The sequence below is a fragment of the Vipera ursinii genome (genome assembly GCF_947247035.1).
Source record: "Vipera ursinii genome assembly, chromosome: 3".
Classification (NCBI taxonomy): domain Eukaryota; kingdom Metazoa; phylum Chordata; class Lepidosauria; order Squamata; family Viperidae; genus Vipera; species Vipera ursinii.
Genome location: NC_139516.1, coordinates 13,609,973 through 13,635,493, shown reverse-complemented (window position 1 = coordinate 13,635,493; position 25,521 = coordinate 13,609,973). Strand labels below are relative to the sequence as shown.

At 41.6% G+C, this 25,521-nt stretch overlaps 2 protein-coding genes across 4 annotated transcripts in view; one reads left to right on the top strand and one right to left on the bottom strand.

The window, feature by feature from the left end:
• Nucleotides 1–161: 161 nt before the first annotated feature.
• Nucleotides 162–21,990, top strand: NPEPL1 (aminopeptidase like 1). Of its 3 annotated transcripts, none has more exons than XR_014491873.1 (12): nt 162–341; nt 4,918–5,103; nt 6,338–6,508; nt 7,351–7,440; nt 7,985–8,066; nt 8,853–8,995; nt 9,794–9,871; nt 13,453–13,553; nt 14,224–14,347; nt 15,634–15,814; nt 16,904–17,014; nt 19,783–19,801. XR_014491873.1 is itself a non-coding variant. In XM_083357427.1 (12 exons), exons 1-12 carry the CDS (start codon nt 192–194, stop codon nt 19,939–19,941), a joined length of 1,572 nt encoding a protein of 523 aa, XP_083213553.1. In that variant the 5' UTR covers nt 162–191; the 3' UTR covers nt 19,942–21,990. The 3 variants fall into 3 exon arrangements, 2 of the variants coding, with proteins under 2 accessions (XP_083213553.1, XP_083213554.1); XM_083357427.1 differs by having other exon boundaries at nt 15,634–15,810; nt 19,783–21,990; XM_083357428.1 differs by lacking the exon at nt 9,794–9,871 and having other exon boundaries at nt 15,634–15,810; nt 19,783–21,990.
• Nucleotides 21,991–22,159: 169 nt separating this feature from the next.
• LOC310637728 (piezo-type mechanosensitive ion channel component 2-like) overlaps nt 22,160–25,521 on the bottom strand; it is a gene marked incomplete at both ends in the record, with an annotated part of 76,071 nt that continues 72,709 nt past the window's right edge. The window contains 2 exons of the mRNA XM_083358229.1: nt 22,160–22,415; nt 23,864–24,080. Of these exons, the coding sequence (XP_083214355.1) occupies nt 22,160–22,415; nt 23,864–24,080 (473 nt within the window). The remainder of the gene's footprint in view (nt 22,416–23,863; nt 24,081–25,521) is intronic.

Here is a 25,521-nt window from a genome sequence, read left to right as displayed (position 1 = left end):
GGCAGCCAGGAACGCCCCCCGGTGGCATTTCTGCATGGCCTGCTTCAACCCGTGGAAGCCCGGCCGGCCCTGCGGCCGCTCCTCCCGACCTCTTCCTCCTCCTCCTCCTTCCAAGCTGTCCTTCTTCTTGCGGCCGCGGGAGGCAGGCGCGGCGCCTGCCTGGGAGGAGCCGCCGCGCGGCGGGCAGGAAGATGGCGAGCGTGCAGCTGGAGTTCCAGGCCAGCGCTGGCGAGGCGGACCCGCAAAGCCGCCCGGTCTTGGTGCTGGGCCAGCTGCAGAACCTACACCGGCTGGCCTGGGCTAACGTGCGGGGCAAGCTGCAGCCCAGGGTGACCGAGGAGGTAACGCGGGCTCGGGCTGGGATCGCCTCGCCTGGCTTCCCGAGCGGGCTGACTTGCCGAAACGCCCCGCCGCCCCTCGGGAGAGGCGCTGTCCCCCATTTGCAGCCGCGGCTCCCCCCCCCTCCCACCGCGCGTCGTTCGGCAGCCGCGGCCCAGCTCGCCTCTAGCCGGGACGCCCCTCTTCGCCCTTTCCTCTTTTCCAGACAGGCCTAGGCTGAGCCGGGAACCGCTCCAGCCAGCCGCGGCGATTGGGTTGAATCCCTTCTCCTCTCCCGGCGCCCTGCTCGGGGCGGAGTTTCCTCTATGGCAGGGCTCCTCAAACTTGGCCACTTTAAGGCTTGTGGACTTCAACTCCCAGAATTCCCCAGCCAGCCAGCATGGCTGGCTGGGGAATTCTGGGACTTGAAGTCCACAAGCCTTAAAGAGGCCAAGTTTGAGGAGCCCTGCTCTATGGAGTCCTCGCTGTTGTCCGAGCTGGGTGGTTTTGCTTGCAGATGTCTTCCATTATTGGTGGAGCAGTGGGCTAATGCCTCCTTAAGTAACACCAGCTGCCTGCAATCAGTGCAGGTTCGCGTCCCACCAGGCTCAAGGTTGACTCAGCCTTCCATCCTTCCGAGGTAGGTAAAATGAGGACCCAGATTGTTCGGGGCAATTAAGCTGACTTTGTAATAATGCCGCTTGGGGTGTGTGTGAAAAAGCCCTAATAAGCAGGCATATACATAGAATGAAGGCTACTGCTAAGTTTGTAAGCCGCCCCGAGTCTTTGGAGAAGGGTGGGATATAAATGGAATTAAAATAAAATAAATAAATAAAATAAATTATCCCAACTAAAACTAGGCACGGATGATGTTACCGAGTCGGGTAATGAAACGTCTGCAAGCAAACCACCAAAGTCGGGAGACCACCCAGGACTCCGCAGTTCAACCCTGAGCTACAGATACTCTCTTCCAATGGTAGAATGCCTGCTGCCCAGGGGGGGGGGTTTGCAACCATGGAGAGGGGGTGCGGGGAGCAGTGGTATTCTGACTCCGGTGCCGAGGATCTGGTCTTCGTAGCTTCGAATTCAGTGGATTTTGAAATTGCTAACCTCGTGACACTCCGCTGCCTGGGCTTTATCGAAGTACCCCCCACCCCTTTGCCCGAGTTAATCAGGTAGGCTTCCAGATGTTTGTTTGCTCGCCTCTTTTGCAAATTCAGTGGCGTTCGGGTAGGCTTATTGTAGGTCATGAGGTCACAGATTTAGGCTGGGTCCAAATGTTTCTTGCTCCTTTGAAGCATAGGATGTTGGGCAAACCTAATCTTTGTGCCTAATAAAGAGTTGCTTCTGGTTTAAAGCGTTGTGTGAGCTCAGCCAATTGCGTTTGAATCAATAAGGTATGGTTAAGTGAAATAAGTAAAACATAAGATGTTGGGGGAATGGAGCCGTAGATTATGCTGGATGGGGAACTTTCTGAGTTGAAATCCACCCATGTTAAAAGTTCCAGAGATTGAGAAACACTGATCTAGATTTTATTTGATTTTCCCCAATATTCTTTTATTGATAATGAAATTGAATGGATTTCCTTACAGGTAGTCCTCGACTTAACAACCATTCATTTAGCAATCAAAGTATAAAGTATAAAGGCCATGAAAAAAGTATAGGGATAGAAATTTAATAAGTAAATGATGAAAAAAGTAACCTGTCGTTTCCTTGCACTTACAACCATCATAGCATCCCCCCCCCCCAAGACACCTGAACAAAATCTGGGAGCTTGGCAACTGGCATCTATTTACAGCTGTTGCAGCATCCTGGTGTCAAGTGGTCACCATTTGCGATCTTCCCAGCCAGCTTCCAATAAGCGAAGTCAGAGGGGGAAGCTGGATTTGCTTAACAAATGCATGATTCACTTAACTGCAGTGATTCACTTTACAACTATGGCAAAAAAAGCCATAAAATCAGGCTTGACTTATTTAACAACTACCCTGCTTAGCAATGAAAACTCTGGTCAATCAGTTGTGGTTGTAAGTCGAAGATTACCTGTACAATAGGATTTTTCATCTTTAGCACTCTGAAGATACCTAGACTTCAACGCTCAGAATTTCTCAGCCAGCCATGCCATATATAGCATCCATTTAGCTACTGTATATAGAAATCTGGAGCTGCCATTTCTCTTTATTTTACAAATACAGCTGTTATTGTATACCCGGGTAGAATTCCCAGCTCGTATAATTTCACAATGGGAATATGAAATTCTAGGCCTACGCTAGCATATGTAGTCCCAGTCACTCTCAGCCCAGTTTACAGGATTATTGTTGGGAAGAATTGAAGAGTGCTACAGATGCAGGCTTGGCCTTCTGGTGAGCTTTAAATCTAACAAACATTTCACAGTACAATCGAGTTCAAACAGAACAGTGTTTCTCAACCTTGGCAGCTTTAAAATGTGTGGACTTCAACTCCCAGAATTCCCCAGACAGCATGCAGAGTGGAAGAACTTTCACTCACACACACACACACACACACACACACACACACACACCATCCCTACCTTGTCAGCTGGCATCTGAGACACTTCCTCAATCTTCCCTCAGCAGCCACCACTGTTGAAAGATTTCAGAAGCCAAGCTTGGTTCCAAAGCAGCTAATGGCCACTTGCCTATTTATTTATTTATTTTTAATTTTAATTCCATTTATATCCCGCCCTTCTCCGAAGACTCAGGGCGGCTTACAAGCTTAGCAGTTGGACCTTGCTGCCAGCCAATTGAGTACAGGGGCCAGAGAGAGGCAGGAAAAAAAGGCGGGAATACAATTCTCCCTTGTGCTGTGCAACCTATGGGTTTCTGGGAATTGTAGTCAGAAAGCATGTTGGCATTGAAGTAACCACAGTTTTCCCAATATTCATTCCCACAGAAATCATAGGTCCCAGCATTCTTTAAATTGGCCCATTTAAGTTTGTTGTTGTTAGCTGCGAAGTCGTGTCCGACTCATCGCGACCCTATGGACAACGTTCCTCCAGGCCTTCCTGTCCTCTACCATCTTCTGGAGTCCATTTAAGCTCATGCCTACTGCTTCAGTGACTCCATCCAGCCACCTCATTCTCTGTCATCCCCTTCTTCTCTTGCCCTCAATCTTTCCCAGCATTAGGCTCTTCTCCAGTGAGTCCTTCCTTCTCATTAGGTGGCCAAAGTATTTGAGTTTTAGCTTCAGGATCTGGCCTTTTAAGTTATTGTAGTTCAATAATTCTTGCCCAATTAGTTCCAATTTTGTCTCATTGAAGGTTACAAGATATCAAAGAGACACAAGCGTTTAGCATTATATAGGGAGAGTGTGACATACCGCTAAGCCATAATTTGCTCATCTAAGCCAGGAGAGACGTGGAGTTTCTGTTTTGATTAATCAACGTGTATTCTCCTAGTTGAGCAATACTGACAAAGCATGAGGGCCAGCACATCACACACTTGTGAAGCATTTTGTGAAGGTGTGTGCCAATAGTTCCATTAAGGACACTTCCCTTTTTAATGACTTTCACTAGCTATTTTTATTTCCTTTTCAACAGCTGGAATTCCCTATGATTGGAGAATTGTTCTGAATCTGAACTAAAGCCTTTGGGATTCTGGTGGTGTACACATTTAATTTTAATAATAATAATAGCAACAGCAGCTTTCTATGGCCTTTTTGAAACAACCTACTTCTGGGGGATTCTTTGAATAGGGCTTCAATTCTTCATGGGAACTATTAATAGTTGGTATTTGTTTTCTAAAATATTTGCTTCCCATTTTCTCTGAAAAAGCTCATGCAGTTGGGAACTGCCAGGAGAAACCCAGCCTTGGTTCTCTGCTTAAAATATTGTCTGTCTGGGGTCACCCAATGTTCTAAAACAGAGATAAACCTGACTTAAAACTGTGTCTGGTTTTGGCCAATGCAATTTGTGAATTTTGGGCTGTATCTTAACTTTTACCCAGCCAGTTTGAGTCTAATTAAAAAAAACATATTTAGCATTATATATGAATGCAGCCACCTTTAATTTTAAATGCTCTCATTATCCCTGCCAGTTTGCATTAGTTCTTCTCATGCAGGAAAAACTTCAGGCATCATAAAAAGAAGAGTCCCAACACAGTACAGATAAGACAAGGGTATCTCATAAGAGCCATGGTGGCACAGTGATTAGAATGCAGCATTGCAGGCAAACTGCACACAGCCTGGAGTTCAATCCTGATGGGACACGAGGTTGACTCAGCCTTCCATCCTTCCTAGGTTGGTAAAATGAGGACCCAGGTTGTTGGGGGCATACACAGATAATGCTTGTGCATTGTAAACCACTTAGAGAGTGCTTTAAAACATTATGGGGCAGGATAAGCCTAAATACTATTGCTATCCTCAGAGTATGGTCTAAAAAGTTATGATAGCAATCACAATAGTGCAACTGAAGCTCTGCCTTTTTTTAATACACCACATGCATAAAAAATGGACAGCTTCAGGCACACCATTATGGTTGCCATCTTGACTTTTTTGGGCCACCCCTGAGGACCTCCTTGGTGAAAGTTCTGCTTGAAGAAGAATTGCCTGCAGAAGACGTAAACTTTTCCTTTCGGTTCCCAGATATGGCAAGCGGCATTAAATACTTTGAGCCCCAACCCCACCGACAGCTGTCCCCTCTACCTGAATCATGCCACAGTAGCCGCATTACCTTCCCGGGTGAGTCGACATAACAGCCCGTCTGCTGCTCAGTTCCTGACCCGGGTTATCCGAACATGCTTGCCTGGAGGAACCAAGAGATGCATCCTTGTAAGTGAAGATGGGAGAGGAAGCAAAGTGGAAAGGGAGTGATTTTTCTTAAATTCCAGATTGCAATTTAGGGGCAGCCTTTTGTAATAATTGTTCTCAGTTATGACGGTAATAAAAAAGTCACCTTGTGACCAACCATTGCATTGATAATCTTTTCAGATGTGTAATGCAAAGGAAAGCTGAAAGCAGCTCCTAAGCACAGTTGCAGTTTCATTCAATGCCCACTTTGCTTAACACCCAAGTTGCTGGTCCCAATTGTGGTTGCTAAATGAGGACTAAGCTGCAGTTAATTTCTAAAACAGAGATGGCTATCTCTTGAGGCCAAGTGCTCATGGTGAGATCAGTTAAAGGCCTAGCAGTTGTCTCCTTGTAGTGTCCAAACCTTGGTAAGATTTTTTTAATGTTGTGTTATGGTAATTCAGACCAATTGGTTAGCTTATCGAGAATATTATGTCAGTCCAAAAATAGATGAGATTAATTGGTTGTGTGAATGCAATTGCTGAGATCTGTGAATGTTCATTGTAATTCTCTCTGCAGTTTAAATCAGTGCTTCTTCTCTCAGACGGACTGTACAAATTGTCACTATTCAAGCAAGAACTAGTGTCTGTGTGGGTAGACTACATAACAGCAAAACAATTATCATTCTTCCAGGAAATTAGCCATCCATCATAATGCTTTGCTTATTTTAAACTTGTAATCTGCTTTCTGTGTCTAGAGACACAGAACAGAAATGGAACAAAATAATTGTCTCCAGCTTCATTGCAGCCCAAAAGCCATTGATGAAAAATTATTCTGAAGGCTGTAATTTCCCAGATGTAAGTGTGTAAGATGACAGAAGGGATTTTCAAGCTTTTTCAGGCTACAGAACCCATTGTTCTTTTTTTAAATCCTCAGAAATGCTGACCAAAAGGCAAAGTTCTAGCATAGTGTTTTTCCACAGAGCAACTTCAAGATATGTGGACTTCAACTCCCAGAATTCCCTAGCCAGACATGTTGGCTGGAGAATTCTGGGAGTTGAAGTCCACACTTCTTATATCTGCCCAGGTTAAAAAACGTTGCTCCTTTGATAGAAAACTAGCTATATATTTTGTTTTTCTTTATCTCTTGCAGAACATTACCGGGTTCTTGTGGGATTCAGGGGTTCCAGGGAAGAAGCTTGAAAAACTTTTATTTCAGTAAAACTTGTTCAATATACTTTTTTTTAAAAAAAATTGGTGCTGATTAACTATTTCAGATGGTGTGTGAGCGCTCAGAAGTCTTTGCTTCAGCTTGTGCCATAGCTCGGGCCTTCCCACTCTTCACCCTTCGCTCCAGTTCATCTAGACGTACAGAGAAGAAGACTGTGGTTGTGGAGTTTTTCCTAGTTGGGCAGAACAATGGTCCAGTAGAGGTTGAGATGCTGAAAGTAAGTTGACATTCTCCAGAGAATGCTTCAGATTACAAAGAAATAAATGATTTACAGATATTCCTCACTTAACTACAGTAATTGGAACCAGAATTTCCATCACTAAACAATACAGTCGTAAAGCACAACATCAAGTGACCGTGCCACTTGGTGTTGGTGATTAAGCAAATAATTGTGGGTTAAGTTACATGAACTGCAATTTCCAACTTCCTATCAGCTTCCCCATTGACTTTGCTACTGGGAACCTGGCAGGGAAAATCACAAATTGTGATTACACGGCTGCAGGATACTACAACAGTTGAAAATCTAGGCCAGTTGCCAGATGACTATGGAGATTCTGCAACTGCTGGAACTTTAGTCATGACTACCATTCGTTCACACTGTTGCAAGTTCAAATAGTTACTGAACAATTGGTCTTTAAATGAGGACAAGCTCTACAGTGTGTTACTCTCTTCCACCAGGGCATGGTCCAACCTACCATTAAAACAAACAGTAAAAAGTGTACAGACTATGAAACTTAACAATGAGTGGTGGGGAGTACTGTGTTTTTTATCATTCCTTTCTAAGAGTGTGTGTGTGTGTGTGTGTGTGTGTGTGTGTGTGTGTGTAAACTAAAGACTGATTTTAATATAGGGTTAGAGGTTTCATACTGCCAGTTCCTCTCCTAATACTTCATTATTAACTCTTACAACTACAAACCCTGCTGTGTTAAAATTGGCTAGCCCAAAATCCTTAATCCTTGGTCATTCGTTATTCTTAAAAAGTCTATGGGCAATAAAAATATACTATTTGGGTGAAACAAAGCTCCACCAACACAGATTCCCTTTATTTTATCTTTTTAGTGTCTAGAAAGTGCTACAGAAGGGGTTAGACTGGCAGCTCGAATCGTTGACACCCCTTGCAATGAAATGAACACTGACAAGTTCCTGGAGGTTGGTGATGCCTTTCAAATATTGGTGTTTTTCCAGTGAATTTGAAAAATTCTATCTAGAATTCATTTTTGTTTCTAGCAAAATCCTTTTTCCAAAGGCCTTTACTTATCATTTTAACCGGAAATAATTCATAATTGCAAGCAGAGCTTTATGAAGCTGAAGGATTAAATTAGTCTTTCTTAGGATTGTAGGAGAAGAGCAGGCAGAGCAGGGTGGAGTTAAATGTGTCATCAGTTCAGAATCATTACGTTCGCACAAATGGTCCATCCTCTTCTATATTTGATTGATCCGCCTTTCTTCCAAAGAAACCCTATAATAAGGACCATGGGGAATTTATTTATTTATTTATTTTAATTCCATTTATATCCCGCCCTTCTCCGAAGACTCAGGGCGGTTTACAAGCTTAGCAGTATTTAAGGCCAAAGTTGCAATGACATAGCTTAAATGTTGGACTTTACACTGTAGTTTTGTGTTTTCAACATTGTTGAAAGTGATTGGTCATTTGATGATGATCAAGTGATGCCTTCTTTTACTTTTTTGGAAGGAAATCAGAAAAGTGGGAAAGGATTTGGGGATTGTGCCAACTGTTTTTCAGAATGAAGAACTAAAGGAGAAAGGATTTGGAGGTCAGTCAAAGCGGTAAAATTTATTTAGCTTTTCTTTCTTTCTCCACTCATATACCTAGACCAGGGATCCCCAACCCCCGGTCCGTGGACCAGTACCGGGCCGCAGCATGCCAGCAAACAAGCAAAGCCCCATCTACAGGATGCAGGCAGCACACAGAACAACGCCCCCTCTGATCCACGGAAAAACCTCTCTCCACGTAACCAGTCCCTGGTGCCCAAAAGGTTGGGGACCTCTGCCCTAGAGAACTGTTTGTTAACTCAGCCTTTCCCAGAAGGCACCTACAACTCGGTCCATGAATTCCAATGGATGGATTTGTTCAGTGGTCCATTTGTTTTTTTCTTAACTATCATGGAATTCTCAAGAGTCTTCAGCACAACATTTCAAAAGCATCAATGCTTTTTATCCAGCTTCTTCAAAATCCTCTAATGATTTGGCTCTTGCAAAAATAATAAGATTTCACTGATCATTGTTCTAGACATAATCCTTAAACTTTGTCAGATGCTGTTCAGAAATTTAAGGCTTGTAGAACAACTTTAGAAGTCGGAAAGTGAGGAACATGGGAGAGCCTCAAAGATGCTATAGACTTTGCACAACTCTTTGAGGTTCTGCCATGTATTTTAGAAATTTCTCTACCCATCTCTTATGTAGAACGACAATACCATGCTTAAAATACTGAGAGTCCTTGTGTAGTGACTAAAATTGCTTTCAGCAAAAATGAACCACATGAATGAAGAGGGGGAAAGGGAGAGAGAGAATAATTTCTTAGTGTCTTCCTTCTTCTCCAGGCATCTATGGGGTTGGAAAAGCAGCTGTTCACCCACCTGCTCTAGCTGTGCTCAGTCATACACCAGAAGGAGCCACACAGACTATTGCCTGGGTTGGAAAAGGCATTGTTTATGACACTGGAGGACTCAGCATCAAAGGAAAGGTAAGTTCAGAGTCTGTTCCTGGAATGATCTGGCAGGTTACTCTAATATCCATGTGTTAAATAGACTCCAAGAAATGTTCTCCTTGCCCTTACTCACATCTCTGCCTCAACGTCTGACTGAAGCCGTAACTGATGACCAAGTGACATTAGTTAATTAAAGGTAAAGGTAAAGGTTCCCCCACACATGCGTTCTAGTCATTTCCAACTCTAGGGGCCAGTGTTCATCTCCGTTTCAAAGCCGAAGAGCCAGCGCTTGTCCGAGGACGTCTCCGTGGTCATGTGGCCGGCATGACTAGACGCCAAAGGCGCACGGAACGCTGTTACCTTCCCACCGTAGTGGTCCCTATTTTTCTACTTGCATTTTTACGTGCTTTCGAACTGCTAGGTTGGCAGAAGCTGGGACGAGTAACAGGCACTCACTGTTACGCGGCACTCGGGATTCGACCCGCCAAACTGCCGACCTTCTGATCGACAAGCTCAGTGTCCTAACCCACTGAGCCACCGCGTCCCTTCATTAGTTAATTAGCTCGTTAAATATGCAGCAGCTTCACAAATTAGGTTTTACATGTAGCACTTCGGACTAAATTTTGACATAGAAGGAGAGGCAAAGATAAGCATGGAATGAAGAGATGGAAAAGTTGTCTTATCGATCACATCTGCTACCTTGATTGGAGGAAGTTTCGCTGAACTTTGTTGCCCTTCGCTTTTGAGAAGAAGGACATGCAGCTATTAGTCAGGTATACTTTGCCTTCAATGGCTTTGAGATAAATGCTTGCATTTCTGCTCTTATTTTGCTAGACAACAATGCCTGGAATGAAACGAGATTGTGGTGGAGCTGCTGCTATTTTGGGTGCCTTCAAGGCCACTGTGAAACAAGTGAGTGAAATTCTGCACATTTGAAGATGGTATTACCTATCTATGGTCAAGCTATCTGGTAATAATGAGGTGTGTGTGTGTGTGTGTGTGTGTGTGTGTGTGTGTATGTGTGTGTGTGTGTGTGTGTGTTAAATGTTTGTTAAGTATTTAGATTACCTTCCTAGGCCCCAAACATGGGACAAATCTAGCAAATCTAGCCTAGCAAGGTAATCTAAATACTTAACAAACAATCTCCCTTGCTTCTCAGCTAACAAAGCGAGAAAGAGCCAGTGGCCTAAAGGTTAGAACAATTGCCTAAGGTGCCCAGGTTCGAATCTTTTCATATGAGGCATTTGGAATGAAGAAAGTCAGGCTAAAAAATCAAATGGAATGTAAATCAGTAGCATACATATACATGTACAGTATATGCACATAATCAGCCAGATGACAATAGCACAGCAATTTAAGTAATGTCATCAAAAACGTAGCATCCATTCAGTAATGTAGGCATACTTGGTAATCAGTAAGTCTATAAAAGAAGAAAAAGAAGATCTTTCAAAGTTCTGCATTTCAAAACTTCAAACTTGCAACAGAAAAACCCTAATTTTCCTCCCTCTAAAAAAATGAAAACTTCCTTATCTTCAGCCTGACGCATCCAGTTGAGCTGTGAGAATGATCAGTCTTGTATGATGGAGTATAGAAATATGAACTAAAAAGTATATTTGAAGTGCTGAGTAAGGAAGTCTAATCTGGTAGATATGCCGAATTATGATTTACTCATTATTTCGGTCCTTTTGTTAAAATAAATCTTGGCTACCAGGCTCCATTTTCCCTAGAATTCAAATAAAGGCATGTTCAAGATGCTCAATGGCCATTTTCATTGTCACTGTGCTCTCAGCTTGGCTGTGTGTGTTCTTTGGTTGGAGTCAGATTCAGCAAATCACTCTGTTGACTTTTGGCTGTGCTGGGAACCCCTGGGAACAACATATGAAGTTGGAAGGATGCCACCAGCCGCTTCTTTCTCCTGATCTCAATTTAGCTTTAGGACCAGGGGAAGCCTTTGAGTCCACCCAGCTTAATCTCACTTATCAGATTTAGGTAAAGGTAAAGTTCCCCTGCACATGCGTGCTAGTCGTTTCCAACTCTAGGGGCTGGTGCTCATCGCCGTTTCAAAGCCGAAGAGCCAGCGCTTGTCCGAGGATGTCTCTGGTCATGTGGCCAGCATGACTAGATGCCAAAGGCACACGGAACGCTGTTACCTTCCCACCACAGTGGTCCCTATTTTTCTACTTGCATTTTTTACGTGCTTTCGAACTGCTAGGTTGGCAGAAGCTGGGACGAGTAACAGGCGCTCACTCTGTTACGCGGCACTCGGGATTCGACCCGCCAAACTGCCGATCGACAAGCTCAGCGTCCTAATCCACTGAGCCACCGCGTCCCATTTAGACAGGATTTTTTCCAAACCCTACATGGAAATCCAGGGGATTGAATTTGGGATTTCAACAAAGCACATGCCTTCCTATTAAGTCCCTTCTCTTCCATGGACCATCATTTTCTACCTTCTTTATTCTACCATAGCTTGGGAATGTACGAAAGGGGGGTTATTTTCTTCGCTAGGTTTGACCATCCTGGGAATTTCTGTACAAATGTTGACTTCAGGAATTAAATTCCAAGCGTCTAAAACCAAATAAGTTACAAAGATGTGGGCCCAAATATTTTCTGCTTGCTCAAGTTTGACAATTTGAAAGCTGTATAACATTTTATTGCCGGTGGCCCTCATTCCATTTCCCCCAAATATTCCCCAAGTAGGACTAGAATCAGTATTTTTACATCAAACAATTCAATGGAACAGACTGGATCCTTAGATGAATATGCTAATTGTAATCATAGTCCATTGAATAGGAAAAGAATCAGATTCAGAATTTTCCAGTTTCCCTATTTGTTGCCAGTTGCATAAAAATTCCATTGCATAAAATGGAATGTTACATGATCTTTCCTTATCATTCAGATATGGAGGATAGATGGAGATAGTCAAAATGCAAGCGTTGGAATACTCGGGAAAAAGTTTTATTGAAAACTTTAAAAAGAAATACAGAAGAAATTTCACTCCCACAGTAAATCCTATTGCTGTAAAGCTTGCTGGCAGCTCTGACCCTTGCCCCAACTGCCTGGGGATCCAGATCTGTAAACACATTCTCTGCAGTGATTTAATGAACAGTAGGCCAGCCAAGAAAAATTGGTCAGAAGATAACTTAAATGTTAAATTAGCATTTCCCTGGGCAATTGTTTTAAACAGCATCTCCCTTAGGGGAAAAAAAAAGTTGTATCAAAAGCTCTTGTTAGCAGCCCCGAGTGAACCTCCTCAAGTGAAGGAAAATTATTTAGATCTCTCCAAATTGAGCTTAAATAAAACATTAGAGACATGATTTCAGTTTTTTAAACATTACATTTGAAAGGGAGGAAGATAAAGGGGTTGATTCAATTTAACCAAATTCAGTAGATTGAGCTATATTTTTTGAAACTGGCCTTTTGATAACAGTACAGGTAGCAGTTATTAACTTTTGTTATCTAAGCTTTCCTATATTTTAAGTTGTGGATATATTTCTATTTTTCTTTTAGTAATATATTAATTTTGCCTATATTTTTAATCCTCTTTATATGATGTATGAAGTATTTGAACGTATAAGTTGGAGGGCATTGTGTGTGCGCACACGTGTTTGTGGGTATCTGTCCGTTGGTGGGATTCAAATATGTGAACAACCGGTTGTCTGTGTGGATGCCGCTTCCAGAAGTCCATTCTGGACCTGGGCAACAAAAATTAACTACCAGTTTTGCCGAAGTGGTGCGAACTGACTGAATCCCACCACTGTGTCTGTGTCAGAATCCATTTATGTCATATTCATAAATGTATGTTTAAAACATTATTCCATGGATCCTGCCATCTCCCGAAGAGAAGAGAATGGATGTGTATTGAACCGGTATTAGGCATTTCAAAGGAAAGGAGAAGCCTTTTGAACTGGGGAAACAAAAGGGAGGGCTAGCATCTGGCTTGTGTCACGGAAGAGAGCAATAAACATGAAAGGTCCTAAATTCCTTTTTCCCACAAGAGGGATGATACGAGAGAAAGGATGGGGGACTGACCAAATGGGGCTAAGGGGGGTTAAACCGGGAACTCTATATAAGGGTTTAGTTCGTGGAATAATATTAAGTCCTGTCTCATTTCCTACAACCAAGCATGTCATAGTAAAGATTCTTTTTGGAATAGACTTGACTCCAAGAATTTTGTCTTCCTAAGACGTGGTTTGGGATGGGTCCTGACAGTCTGTCCATTTGTATAAGGTGCTGCCTAGCATTTTCCCATGGCTTGAGCCAGGGATACTTGTAAAATGCACAGGCTTACATCTATAGTTGGCTGTAGTATGAGGACATTTTGCATTTCTTTATTTGTATGCCTTCCATTCCCAAAAGCTCTTGTGAAATGGATAAGCAAGAAATTTTAAAAGGAGAAAAAATGAACAAAGAAACCTGAGAGAGGGACCTGTATCTCCTAGAGAGATGCTGGTTGAACATCAGTTGATGTGTCCTTTTTCTTCCTGTCACAGGGCTTTAAAGACAATCTTCATGCAGTGTTTTGCTTGGCTGAGAATTCTGTTGGACCAAATGCAACAAGACCTGATGACATTCATGTTCTTTACTCGGGAAAGTAAGTTTAATCCACTCACCATCTCTGCTTTAATCCACTCACCATCTCTGCTGTTTCATTAAATAAATTTTCCATTCATTTTATGATGATTTAATTTTGCTAGGTTCCTTCAAAATTCACCAGGGTTGAAAGACAGGATAAAGGGAGGAAGGATTGGGAATCTTTTTTTGACATTAATCTTTACATTTTCCTTTTCTGGTTGGCTTCCACTTGGACAAATAATTGAAGGAGCCCGTGTCCCTTTAACCAAACATTGCTGCCAATGCCTCTCAATGGTGGTGCCAGCCCTCTAAAACAAAATTACCCCAGGGATCCATATAGTCACCACCCTAATGATGTTCTGGAAATTTTTAACTTCACTGTTCTCCCAAGCTTGGGGTAGGGTGTTTGCAAAGTTCTATTGATGATGTATATGTCTGAGGGAATGTCTTTGCCCAGGTGCATGGGCTTGTCTTCTTTTTAATCTGTTTTCTATTTTTAATGTAAACTGCCCAGAATAATACTCGGGTCAAGTGATCTCTATATCTCATAAATATTCTGTCGCTGTTAGGTTAAAAACACTGCTTACCACAAGAAAGGAAGCCTATGAAATTAGTGTAGGAAAGTCAACACTAAATTGGGTAACGGTTGCGTATAAACGAAGTGTCACCCCCTTTTGCCTCTTTCCAAGAACTGTGGAAATCAACAATACTGATGCTGAAGGGCGTCTGGTGCTTGCCGATGGTGTCTCCTACGCTTGCAAAGACCTTGGGGCTGACATCATTCTTGACATGGCCACTCTCACAGGTGCTCAGGTACAGTTGGTGAACACATAAATAGCATTGCTCACCTCCGTTCTGCTTAAAGCCGGGGGGTGGGGGTGGGGAATCCTTCTGACACTCCACCCAAGAGACATGGTGCTTGCATGAGGTTGTGTGTGAAGCTTTTCTGAGGGAAAGAAGGCTAGGGCCAGCATCCTGAGAGACTCCCCAGAGCTTGAAACTAGGATTCTTCCAGAAATGCAAGAAAAAGTTCTCATGGTTTTAATATCAAGAGAATAATGGCAGGGTGAAGCAGGAGGGAATTGTTAGTTGTGTATTTTGCGACATAAGTAATAATCCATATTCTGTCATTCAGGATAACATCTTGTTCTTACTGGTAGCCCTCAATTTACAACCCAGTTAGGACTGGAAAATTCATCATTAAGCAGTGTGGTCATTAAGTGAGACATCATGTGACCACGCCCAATTTGATGGCATTTTTGTCTCATTTGTTAAATGAATCCCTGCAGTTGTTAAGCAAGACATCATGTGATCGCAATTTGGAATCTTCCCTGCTGGCTTCCCCATTGACTTTACTCACTGGAAGCCAGCTGGGAACAGTCACAAATGACAATCATATGATTGCAGGCACTGGAACAGTATAAGTGCAAGTACTGGTCATAAATCACTTTTTTGAGCTCCATTTTAACTGATTAGTTGCTAAATGAACAGTCGTACGTTGAGGCTTACTTGTACAGTAGCTTAGTGAAGAAACAGGAAAGCTACTTATTAGTTCTTTAACATAAAATTGAATATAAGAGACGGAGTGGTGCGGTGGTTATAATGTAATATTGCAGGCTAATTCTGCCAACTGCCAGCAGTTCAATTCTCACTGGCTCAAGGTTGATTCAGCCTTCCCTCCTTCTGAGGTTGGTAAAATGAGGACTCAGATTGTTGGGGGCCATATGCTGACTCTGTAAACCATTTAGAGCTGTAAAACACTGTGAAGCAGTATATAAGTCTTAAGTGCTTTGCTATTGGTTGACTCCCAACAACTCCCAAGAGAAAAGATCTGAAACCACATTTCCTAGGTTCCCAATAGTTCAGGAACACTGATTTATCTACAGCGTCTGTTCAGGGTAAGGGTCCTGCGTTCTTTAATATAAAACAGCTTGCAGAGGATTCTGAGATACATTTTCTGCCTCCCCATCACATTTTCAGTATCTGAAAAAAGAGGAGGAACTTTTAACCCCACTGCGTGGGGGGCATCTTGCTCTAACATTTCTAAGTGCACACTCAGATATCTTTTGCTTTTACATTTTATATTATACCCCTTCTAGGGAATCGCCACGGGGAAGTACCACGCGGCTGTCCTCACCAATAATGAACAGTGGGAACAGGCCTGTATCAAAGCAGGCAGAAACTGTGGTGATCTGGTCCACCCCCTCGTCTATTGCCCAGAGCTCCATTTTAGTGAATTTACCTCAGCTGTAGCCGACATGAAGAACTCAGTGGCAGTAGGTTTGCTTGATTTATAATATTTTGTGCCTCACGTCAACTGCTGCTGGGTTGTTTTCTGCCTTCTGTTTTTTTACAGCATGGTTTGGTTTTTCAGATGTTAGCTTTGCAAATTACTGTTACTCCATCCTCTATTAGTGTGGGTCAACAGCTCCTCAAAATCAGATTATTTTATGTGTAAGGTCAACCATGAAAAAGGCAGGGGAGAGGAAGATTTGTACCACACTGCCTGAAGGATTCTGGAAGGAAAAGGCCAATGAAAACGGGGTTGTTCTGTGCATCTGCTCTAGAAACCATTGCAAACTAGCTTTTTGCAGTGATGGCAGAATGACATGACATCATCCTGCAAATGCTGATATTACATACTCCTGTTCTCTGATCCCAGTATGCAGGTCACTGGATTTGACTGATAACATCATCCAGCAGTATCATTTACTCATCTCTGCAGACACCCATGTCTCAGTTTTAAATTTGATGTTCTAAAGCAGGGGTCCCCAACCCCCAGGCCATTACAAGGGCATGGCCTGTTTGCAGGCCAGTGCACCCGTGCATTCATCTCAACTTGCAGTCCAGCTGTGTGTATGTGTGGGTCAGCCCACCACTCAGGTGGGATGGTTCCCCTCTCCATCTTTCCAGCCAGGCCACCAAGCCACAAAGGTTGGAGACTGCTGTTGTAAAGCATAGTGCCTTGGTGGAGCAATGCCAATGGTGTTCCTTAAAAGAGCCTTGGTGGAGCAGTGGGCTAATGCCTCCTTAAGTAACACCAGCTGCCTGCAATTAGTGCAGGTTCGCATCCCACCAGGCTCAAGGTTGACTCAGCCTTCCATCCTTCCGAGGTAGGTAAAATGAGGACCCAGATTGTTCGGGGCAATAAGCTGACTTTGTAATAATGCCACTTGGGGGTGAAAGCCCTAATAAGCAGGCAAATACATAGAATGAAGGCTATTGCTAAGCACATTGGTTTGTGCTTAAATTGTAAGCCGCCCTGAGTCTTCGGAGAAGGGCGGGATATAAATGGGATTAAAATAAAAAATAAAATAAAAATAGTGAAATGAACTAAAGACAACTCCCCTGTGTTGTGTTTTTCTTCAGGACCGGGATAACTCTCCCAGCTCCTGTGCTGGACTTTTTATTGCTTCACACATCGGTTTTGATTGGCCTGGTGTTTGGGTCCACATAGACATTGCAGCTCCCGTCCATGCGGTGAGTAAAGAGAATTTTCTTAATGCTCTGTGTGCTGCTTGTCTTTCTCTGGAGTTTTGTCCCAGTTATATATATAAAGCTTTTTCAAAGACATATATATATATATATATATATATATATATATATATATATATATATATATATATATATATATATATATATATATATATATATATATATATATATATATATATATATATAGGACAATATATATATATATATATATATATATATATATATATATATATATATATATATATATATATATATATATATATTGTCCCAGTTATATATATAAAAAAAAAAAAGCTTTTTCCTGCTACATAAATGTATGTTGCTTTCTATTATGATAAAACACAGGGGTTTTTCTCTAATGTTATGCCCATTTAACTGTTTTCCCTTTTTTAAAAAAATTCTTTTATCTAATTAATACATACAGTCTCACTATGTGATTTCATGGTTCTGGGTTAGACTGCTGGAGTAGGATACATCCATGGCTGTCCTTGAGGTTATCTGGAAACTAATGCTGTACATTCAGATGATAACTGGTAGTAATTTTAGGCTTCTCATTTGAATCCAGTTTGGGGAATACTCAGTTGCTTAAAGAAATACACAGGCTTGCAGAGGGCTTTTGGAATGAGATGCAGATAGTCCTTGATGTGCGACCACAATTGGGAACCAAATATCCATTGCTAAGCAAGGCAGTTGTTAAGTGAGTTCTGCCTGGTTTTACAATCTTTTGTTGCCATGGTTGTTAAATGAATCACTGCAGTTGTTAAGTGAATCTGGCTTCCCCAATTAACTTTGCTTGTTAGAAACCAGCTGGGAAGGTCACAAATAGCGATCACATGACCCTGGGACACCACAACCATCGTAAATACATTCCAGTTGTCAAATGCCTCAGTTATGATCATGTGACTCTGGAGATGTTGGTCATAAGTGCAAGGTCTGGTTGTAAATCACTTTTTTTCAGTGCTGTTATAATTTCAAATGGTTGCTGAACAAACGCTTGTAAGTCGAAGTTTTCCCTAGTGTTTGCATCAATGTCTTTTAGGGATTCAGCAAATATAATAATATTATAAAATATTATTTCTGGGAATTATGTGTAAAGTTTCTTTATATTAGTTTTAGGAAGAATTTAATCAATAGGTTTTTTCTTCAGCAATAACTCTCAATAATAGTCCAAGTTGCAATAGGAAAAAAATTACAATGGAATATTGTGGATATTATAATTGCTTTCTGCATTTTAATTCTTTTAACAAGCAGGTGGTTGGTCTTTATACATCTTTCCTTGAACTTTTCCTTGAAGTTTCTTCCCTCTCTTTGTTTGTGATGCAAAACAAGCAAATAAGTTGAACTAGATAGAAAAATCTTCAAACTATTATCTGTCTTATTATGGTTGATTAAATAGCCAGCCGGATGTTTAGACTGGATTTGGCATTTTTATTCATCTATCAAGTCCTTCCCAAGACCTGGGATAGCAAATGTTGTTGTATGTTGTTAAAGGCATTGTTGCAGGATGTAATCTGTTCCACATAAAGCTGCCTTTTTGCAATTGATGATAGCAGATGGTGAGTTGTCAATGCCAATGGTGTTCAAGTGGTGCTCCAGATGTTTTGAGATTTTATTATTAATATTATTATGGTTGTGGTAGTAACTTCAAGTAGATCTCAATTCCTACTGACTTCCTCAACAAGTCCCTGCAATTTTCTTGGCAAAAGAAAATTGGCAATTTTTGAAAGTGGTTTGCCATTGTTTTTTCCAGTGGTTGAGAGTGACTGGCCCAAGGTCACCCAGCTGGTGGTGTGCATAAGGCGGGACTAGAACTTACCATTTCCTGGTTTGGTGCCTTAAACACTATATCAAGTTGGCTCTCAACCATCTGGTAGTATTAACTACACTTTTCCTCTTAAAAACGTAAAGGACAAAATCTACATAGCCTGAATCATTTTATATTGCAAACCTAAATATGACATGTTTTTTTTTAAATACCTTGTGTTCAATCATGAAAAAGATACCTACGGATGTGCTTCATTGTATTTTTTTAAAAAAAATGTAACTGTAGATTCACGTGCACAAATTTTATGCTACATTTGGATAAATAGAATTTACCGAATAAACCCAAGTGGTTTTGGTTCATACAATAGCCTGAGCCAATCCCAAATAAGCCGCTTGTGGAAATGGACATTTGGCATCAGCTTTCAGAGCTTTCTCCTAGCATTTCTGTCTCTCTGTGTGTGTGCATGTTTGTTTGTAGGCTAGCCATCTGAGATGCCTTTGGTTTGGAAGCATCACTGCTTCAGACAGGAAGGTGGTGCAGAGTGGTGAGGATGGCTAAAAAGGTCGTTGGCAGTTCCCTCCCTCCCATCCAGGACATAGCACAGAAGCGTTGCTTGAGCTGGGTCCGTAAGATTATCTGGGACACGACACATCCTCTGTTTTCCTTGTTACCTTCTGGGTGGAGGTTTTGTGGAATCCAAAGCAGAACATCCAGATGCAGCCATAGTTTCATTCCATACAGCATTAACCTTGTGAACTCTCAAGCTTCCTCCTTCCATTATGTATTCAAGATGGACAGTGTTTAGTTTTTATTTCTTATGTATATGTAGGGGTGTGGGTCTACACATGTGTTGTATATAGTATGTTTAGGTGTGGGTCATGTATGTTTCACTTTGAGAGCGGGCAACTAAATTTCATTATTGATGTGTGTCGTTGTGCCCACAGTAAAAAAAAATGACAATAAAGCTTATCTTTGTGTTTGCCTCTAGGGGGAACGAGCCACTGGCTACGGTGTGGCTTTGTTGCTGTCACTCTTTGGCCGTGCCTCTGAAGACCCTCTGCTGAACATGGTCTCACCATTGGGCTGCAGTGGAGACTCCTTAGAAGATGACATGGGGAGAGATTGCAAGAGACGGCGCTTGGTTTAATTCCCCTCCTCTCCCTATTTTGGAGCTGGCATGCCAGAATTACCTCACTTTGCACTGATCAGTTTCCTAAATCCTAAAATTAGCATGTCGGAAGTGGCCATTTCAAGTGTAAAAGAAAATAGACACAAAGTTGTGGTTGCTTGTATTCTGGTTTTCCATGATAATGAAAAGTCCAGTTCTACTGGTTTCTAAGAATGGTTTGCATTAGGTTTTTTTTGCAAATGGGTAACAGCTTTGTGGCTCCCAGCCCTTGTTGAGAAGGGCCTAGAAATCTTTCTCATCTCTTCCCTTTCAAAAACTATCTGAGCCTATTAATTACAACTGCTTGACCTCTTACTTCCTATAGAGGTTTTTTTAGTTAATTTCGTGGATTTTCACTCGTCAGGGCTTTCTCAGCTTCTTGTCTTTCAACATATATAAAGTAGAGGAGGAAACACAATAGAGTTGGCACCATACAGTCTAGACCAGTGTTTCTCAACATGGGCACCTTTAAAATGTGTAGACTTCAACCTGGCTGGCTGGGGCATTCTGTGAGTTACAAGTCCACTGATCTTAAAAGTTGCCAAGGTTGAGAAACACTTGGTCTACTCTAGACCAAGTGCATACTTTATGGTTAAAGGCAGCAACTTGGCTTCCAGCCATTCTGTCTCTGGACTCCCAACTCCCTTCTGTCCTGCTTCTTGGACAACTCAACCTGCTTTTTTGTCCCCTGCAGATAGGTGAGCAGGAATTAGAGGAAGATGTGGAAGGAACAGTGACCGTCTTGTCCTGCATCAAACTGGGAAATGCAAAGCCCAACATCTGCTTAAGTTGTAAGGTGGCAATCTTGGATAAGAATCACTTTGGGCTCTGCTGTAGCCCATGACATTAATGGAGGCCTTAATCCCTTTCTTTAAAAATAAGTTTTAAACAAAATTCTCCCCCGTATGCTTTTCTTGCACGATTATTTTATCGGTGTGATCCAGCGCTCCGTGAAGTTCTTAATATGCTTGTGCTGATGAGTTACATTAATGTTTAGAATTACAGACCACGCAGGAGGTAACCACGCCAGAAGAAAGCTTCTCTTGTTTCAACATTGGCTTTTTAAATCAGATTTACAATGCATTTTTTCCCTACTAATCCCTGAAGGTGTTCCAAAGATGTTAGAGAAATTTATAGAAGAATAGAAGATACACAGATTGCAATATTGATGGAAGGCAGCTAAATTGCAGCCAGAGCAGTTAATGTCTCATGAGTAGGTCATGGGAGCAATTGGAACCATAGAGAAGAGCAATCTCTCTTGCTCTTCTTGGAACCTCCATGGGGCCTCTGGTTGGCCAGTCCTTTCTGGAAACAAAGGGCTGGATTAGCTGGACCTAATGCATTTTTATTACACCTTTTGTTTCAGAGGCCTAAAGTAGGACATGCTAGGAAGGTCAGTCTGTCTTTTAACCCTTTACTAACATTAAAATTTTAATGTCAATGAGTTAGAAAGGACTGCCAAGGCCGTGATACCCAACTAGACATCCACTGCAGGAATCAAAGCACCTATAACAGATGTTTGGTCTCTGCTTAAACATATCCTGCAAAAGGGAGCTACTATCTTTATAGAGAATTGGTTCTATTATTAAAGTTCTGTCACTATTTACAAAAACTTTTTAATCTTCAGGCAGACTCTTGTTTTCCTAGGGCAAAATCATTATTCTGTGTTCTAAACACAAGATTGTGACCACTGTATGGAATTATCTATCACTAAACATGGACAGACCATCTGGGAATCTTAGTGGGCAAGAGAGACGCAGAAAGTCCCAGGATACAAAACTGTATTTTATTTGTATGCCTATGTAATGTTTTGTTCATGCCACAATTATTTGACAAATTAAAGACGTAATTCCTAATTCATTGCTAATTTTACTGCCATGTTGAACTGAGTTGGTAATTTAGAATCAGACTGCATACAGTTAAAGGGGGGAAAATCATAGGAACAGCTTTCGCTTACTGGAGATTTCCCCTAGCCCAAATCACTATACAGCATTATAAATTCCAATCTCTGTGCAATATAAAATTGCTTATCACACGCTGGATATTAAATCTGGATATTAAATCTCACACCTCCATAATGCAGATATCCAATTAATCAAACTTTCCCTTGACGTCCTGTGGAGTGATGCCCAACTCCCAAGTGCAGGTCCTGTTTTTTGTAAAGTTTCTTAGTGGCAATTTCCCATCCATGCTATTTTTATTTTTCCTTGCGTCCTCTGGTCCATTTGATCATCGTTTCAGGTGATCTGTACAGAAAGATGAGTTTAGCAAAAAGCTGCTCTTCTAACTCCAATTCTCCAGCCTCTCTGGCCAAGAAGATTTCTGTACACAGTTTCAGGATGCGGTCCACATTGGGCAGCTCTTCGAACATGATGGAATGTGAGAAGCCATTGAAATACTCTCGGATGAATTTCCCAATAACCAAAACAAACGACATATAGAGACCGACAATGCTGGTGTTTAGGGAAAAGAAGAGTCAAGGTTACTTTCAGACTGTTTGAGTAGCATAAGTTTTGAAATGCATTTTCCTGTTTCTGGCCCTCTGTACTTTAATCTTCTAAGGCAGGTCACTACAGTCCAAACTCTTTTCTCATAACGTTCCATATTTGTATGTGTCCCCTGCCTTTGAATTACTGAGCAAGTGACAACCCTAACCCTGGACAAGTATCCAAGAGTTGAATCTGACAGTTAACCACAAAAGCCATATCAAAATAATATATACTGTCTATTTTCCCTTAAACTCTCAAAGCAAAGACACATGGATGTTATATTAGGTCATGTTCTCATGTTTACATAATTTTAACTTCCCCCTTGGAGTGGAAGAAATTGTCCTATTTTTTTTTTTTACAAAATGTAGATCCCATGGTGCAATTAGCTCACATGGTGCAAGAAGATGGTGGCTTTGTTATCACTGAGTTGGGGGGGCATGAAGGGAGGCTCAGCCAATCTCAATGTATACATGATTGTACTTTGACAATAAAGGTTCATTCATTCAAAATGGGATGCCAGGAGGCAATGTCACCTATTTCATGCTGTATTGGAAGTAATCAGACAGTCTTGTATGTAGGGACATGACACAATGTAACAACCATATCTGCTTTGGAAGCTTAAGGAATCATGGATTTTATATATCATTCTGACAGACTATCTCTTCCTGCAATATTGTGTGGTTGCTGTATAAAGTTTTAAAGTGGAACTGACCATGAGTTCAGTTCCTGGTAGAATATTTAAACCTTACAGAATAAAAACTGTCTGTGTCTGTCTGATGAGTTCCAGCATAGGATGAAACCAGTCATGTACTGGTTCCTATTAGTGAATATAAGTAAAAGCTATGATCAGTAAATGGCTAAATGGGATTTTCCTAGAGGATTTTATTCTAGAGCAAAGCTATTCTAAGGCTTTAAGAGGCTAGATTTTTTTATTATTATTTAAAATTAATCCTTGTTTTTTTAATCACAGGTTAGCTAGCAGTTTGATGTAAAATATAATACAAAATAACAGTAAAAAATAATTACAATTAAAAAGCCTGGCTGAAGAGACCACGCCTACTTTCTTTCTTGAATTTTTACGTAGTGGGAAATAAACAGTTCTGAAGGCTTGCATGCTACAGCTTCTGAATAAATAAAACACTGGAGATAACATTGGTGGCATAATGAGGTTTCTTTTTGATGTTCTCACTAGTTTCTGAGAAAGTTGATAACCCTTTTCACATGTTACTTCAACGATGGATAGTGCCACCTCAAAAACATTGTAAAGTGTGGGCTACAACAGTTACCAAGGAAACTTTCTAAATCTCTAGGACAGCTTCCTCAACTTGGTGGCCTTCAGGTGCATTTAACTCCAAATCTGTCAGTGCTGATTTGGGAGCCAGAGCGGGAAATGGTGGCTCTACCATCCTTACCCATAAGCAGTGAGGAATCCCAGGCCAGAAGGACTAACTTTATCGTTACAAATTATAATCTCCATATTCTTGCTGCATCTGTTATCCAAACAGAGAGGCTTCTGCTCTTTAACAATCCACCATTCAGAAACACGACTTGAAGACTCCTTCTGCAGCTTTATGGTTATATTTCTGAAGAAGGCCATCGCATCAATGTCTTTTAACTTCTGGGAATGAACTGTTGAAAACAAGTTAGTCTCTGCTTCCCAAACTTTCTCCCTCATAACAGGATATGTGCCTGTGCTGGATCTCAATTCGATTTATTTCTTGTAATAAGACAGGGAGCAAAGAATTGGGTTCTAGCTGGGAATTCTGGGAATTCAAGTCAACATATCTTAGTTGCCAAATTTGAAAAACACTGATTTAGGCTGTGTATAATGCTGAGCTATAATTGAGTCTGTTTTGTTTTCATATGAATATATGAAATCATCTATTGGGGTTTTTAGGGCATTATAGCTTATTCAATTGAAAATGATGTTTTAGTATTATGTAAGAACAGTCAAAAGTGGTCTGCACACTCACATCTATCCTGATTCTACAGTCAAAACTGTAGAGCAGGGGTGTCACTCAATTTCATTGAGGGCTGCATCAGCATTGCGGTTGCCCTCAGTGGGGCGGGTGGGTGTGGCCTACTGGGTGGGCGTGGCTAGAGTGCATATGGCCTACTGGGTGGGCATGGCCAGCTCTACATCGTTCGCATCTAGGGTGCCTATGGGGGCCTGGGCAGGAGTGGGACAGATCTGAGGGTCTCTGGAAGGAGGAGGGTCTCTGGGCAGGGGACAAGGCAGTGGGGGCCGTTCGCACACTGTTTCCAGGCTGGCTTCACAGGCCGCATGAAACCACTTTGTGGGCCAGATCTGGCCCCCGGGCCTTGTGTTTGACATGTCTGCTGTAGAGCATACTGGCATTCCCCTACCTATTCGTGTGCGATTATTACCAAACGCTTCAAAACACAGGAAAAAATGTAGTCTATTGCAACTGGGCTTGTCCATCCTATTAAATCATAATTTGTTTTAACCATAGTTTGTTAATTAAGTTAGACTGATCTAGTTCCCAGTCCACGGACCGGCCCCAGTTCATGACATGCCAAAAACCTGGCCACACAAACAAATGAAGCCCCATCCGTGGGATGCAAGCAGCATACGAAGTCACGCCCGCTCTGATCCGTGGAAGAACCTCTGCACAGAACCGGTCTCCCAACCTTTGGGCGCCACTGATCTAGTTCACATGAGATGCTAAACATTGACTATGATTTTCATGCAATGCAATAACCTCTAACCAATCCAAGCAAACCATTATAGCTCATTGTGATGTGAAATAACGGCAAAATAAGGTTAAAAATCCACTTTAAAAGAGAATGTGTTTTTTCCAGGACATAGGAACTAGCTAACCATAATGAGTATGTATATGTATCTGATTTTAAACACAAAAAAGGCCTTGTCATAAAATTTGTCTGTTGCATAACAGCTGTTTAGAAAAAAGAATTACAGGCAATGTGTATTCTGTACTTATGACTATGGGTCGCATATATATATTCAGATTGGTCAGTAGAACAAGAACAGGAGATATCTGTCATGACATCCACAGGAGTCATAGTGACAAAGATGTTAAGCACCTTG

Coding starts and splice junctions, on each gene's coding strand:
- NPEPL1 (XM_083357427.1), top strand. CDS start 192: ATGGCGAGCGTGCAGCTGGAGTTCCAGGCCAGCGCTGGCGAGGCGGAC. Junction 8,996..9,793: donor GACTCAGCATCAAAGGAAAG/GTAAGTTCAGAG, acceptor TTATTTTGCTAG/ACAACAATGCCTGGAATGAA. Junction 15,811..16,903: donor ACATGAAGAACTCAGTGGCA/GTAGGTTTGCTT, acceptor GTTTTTCTTCAG/GACCGGGATAACTCTCCCAG.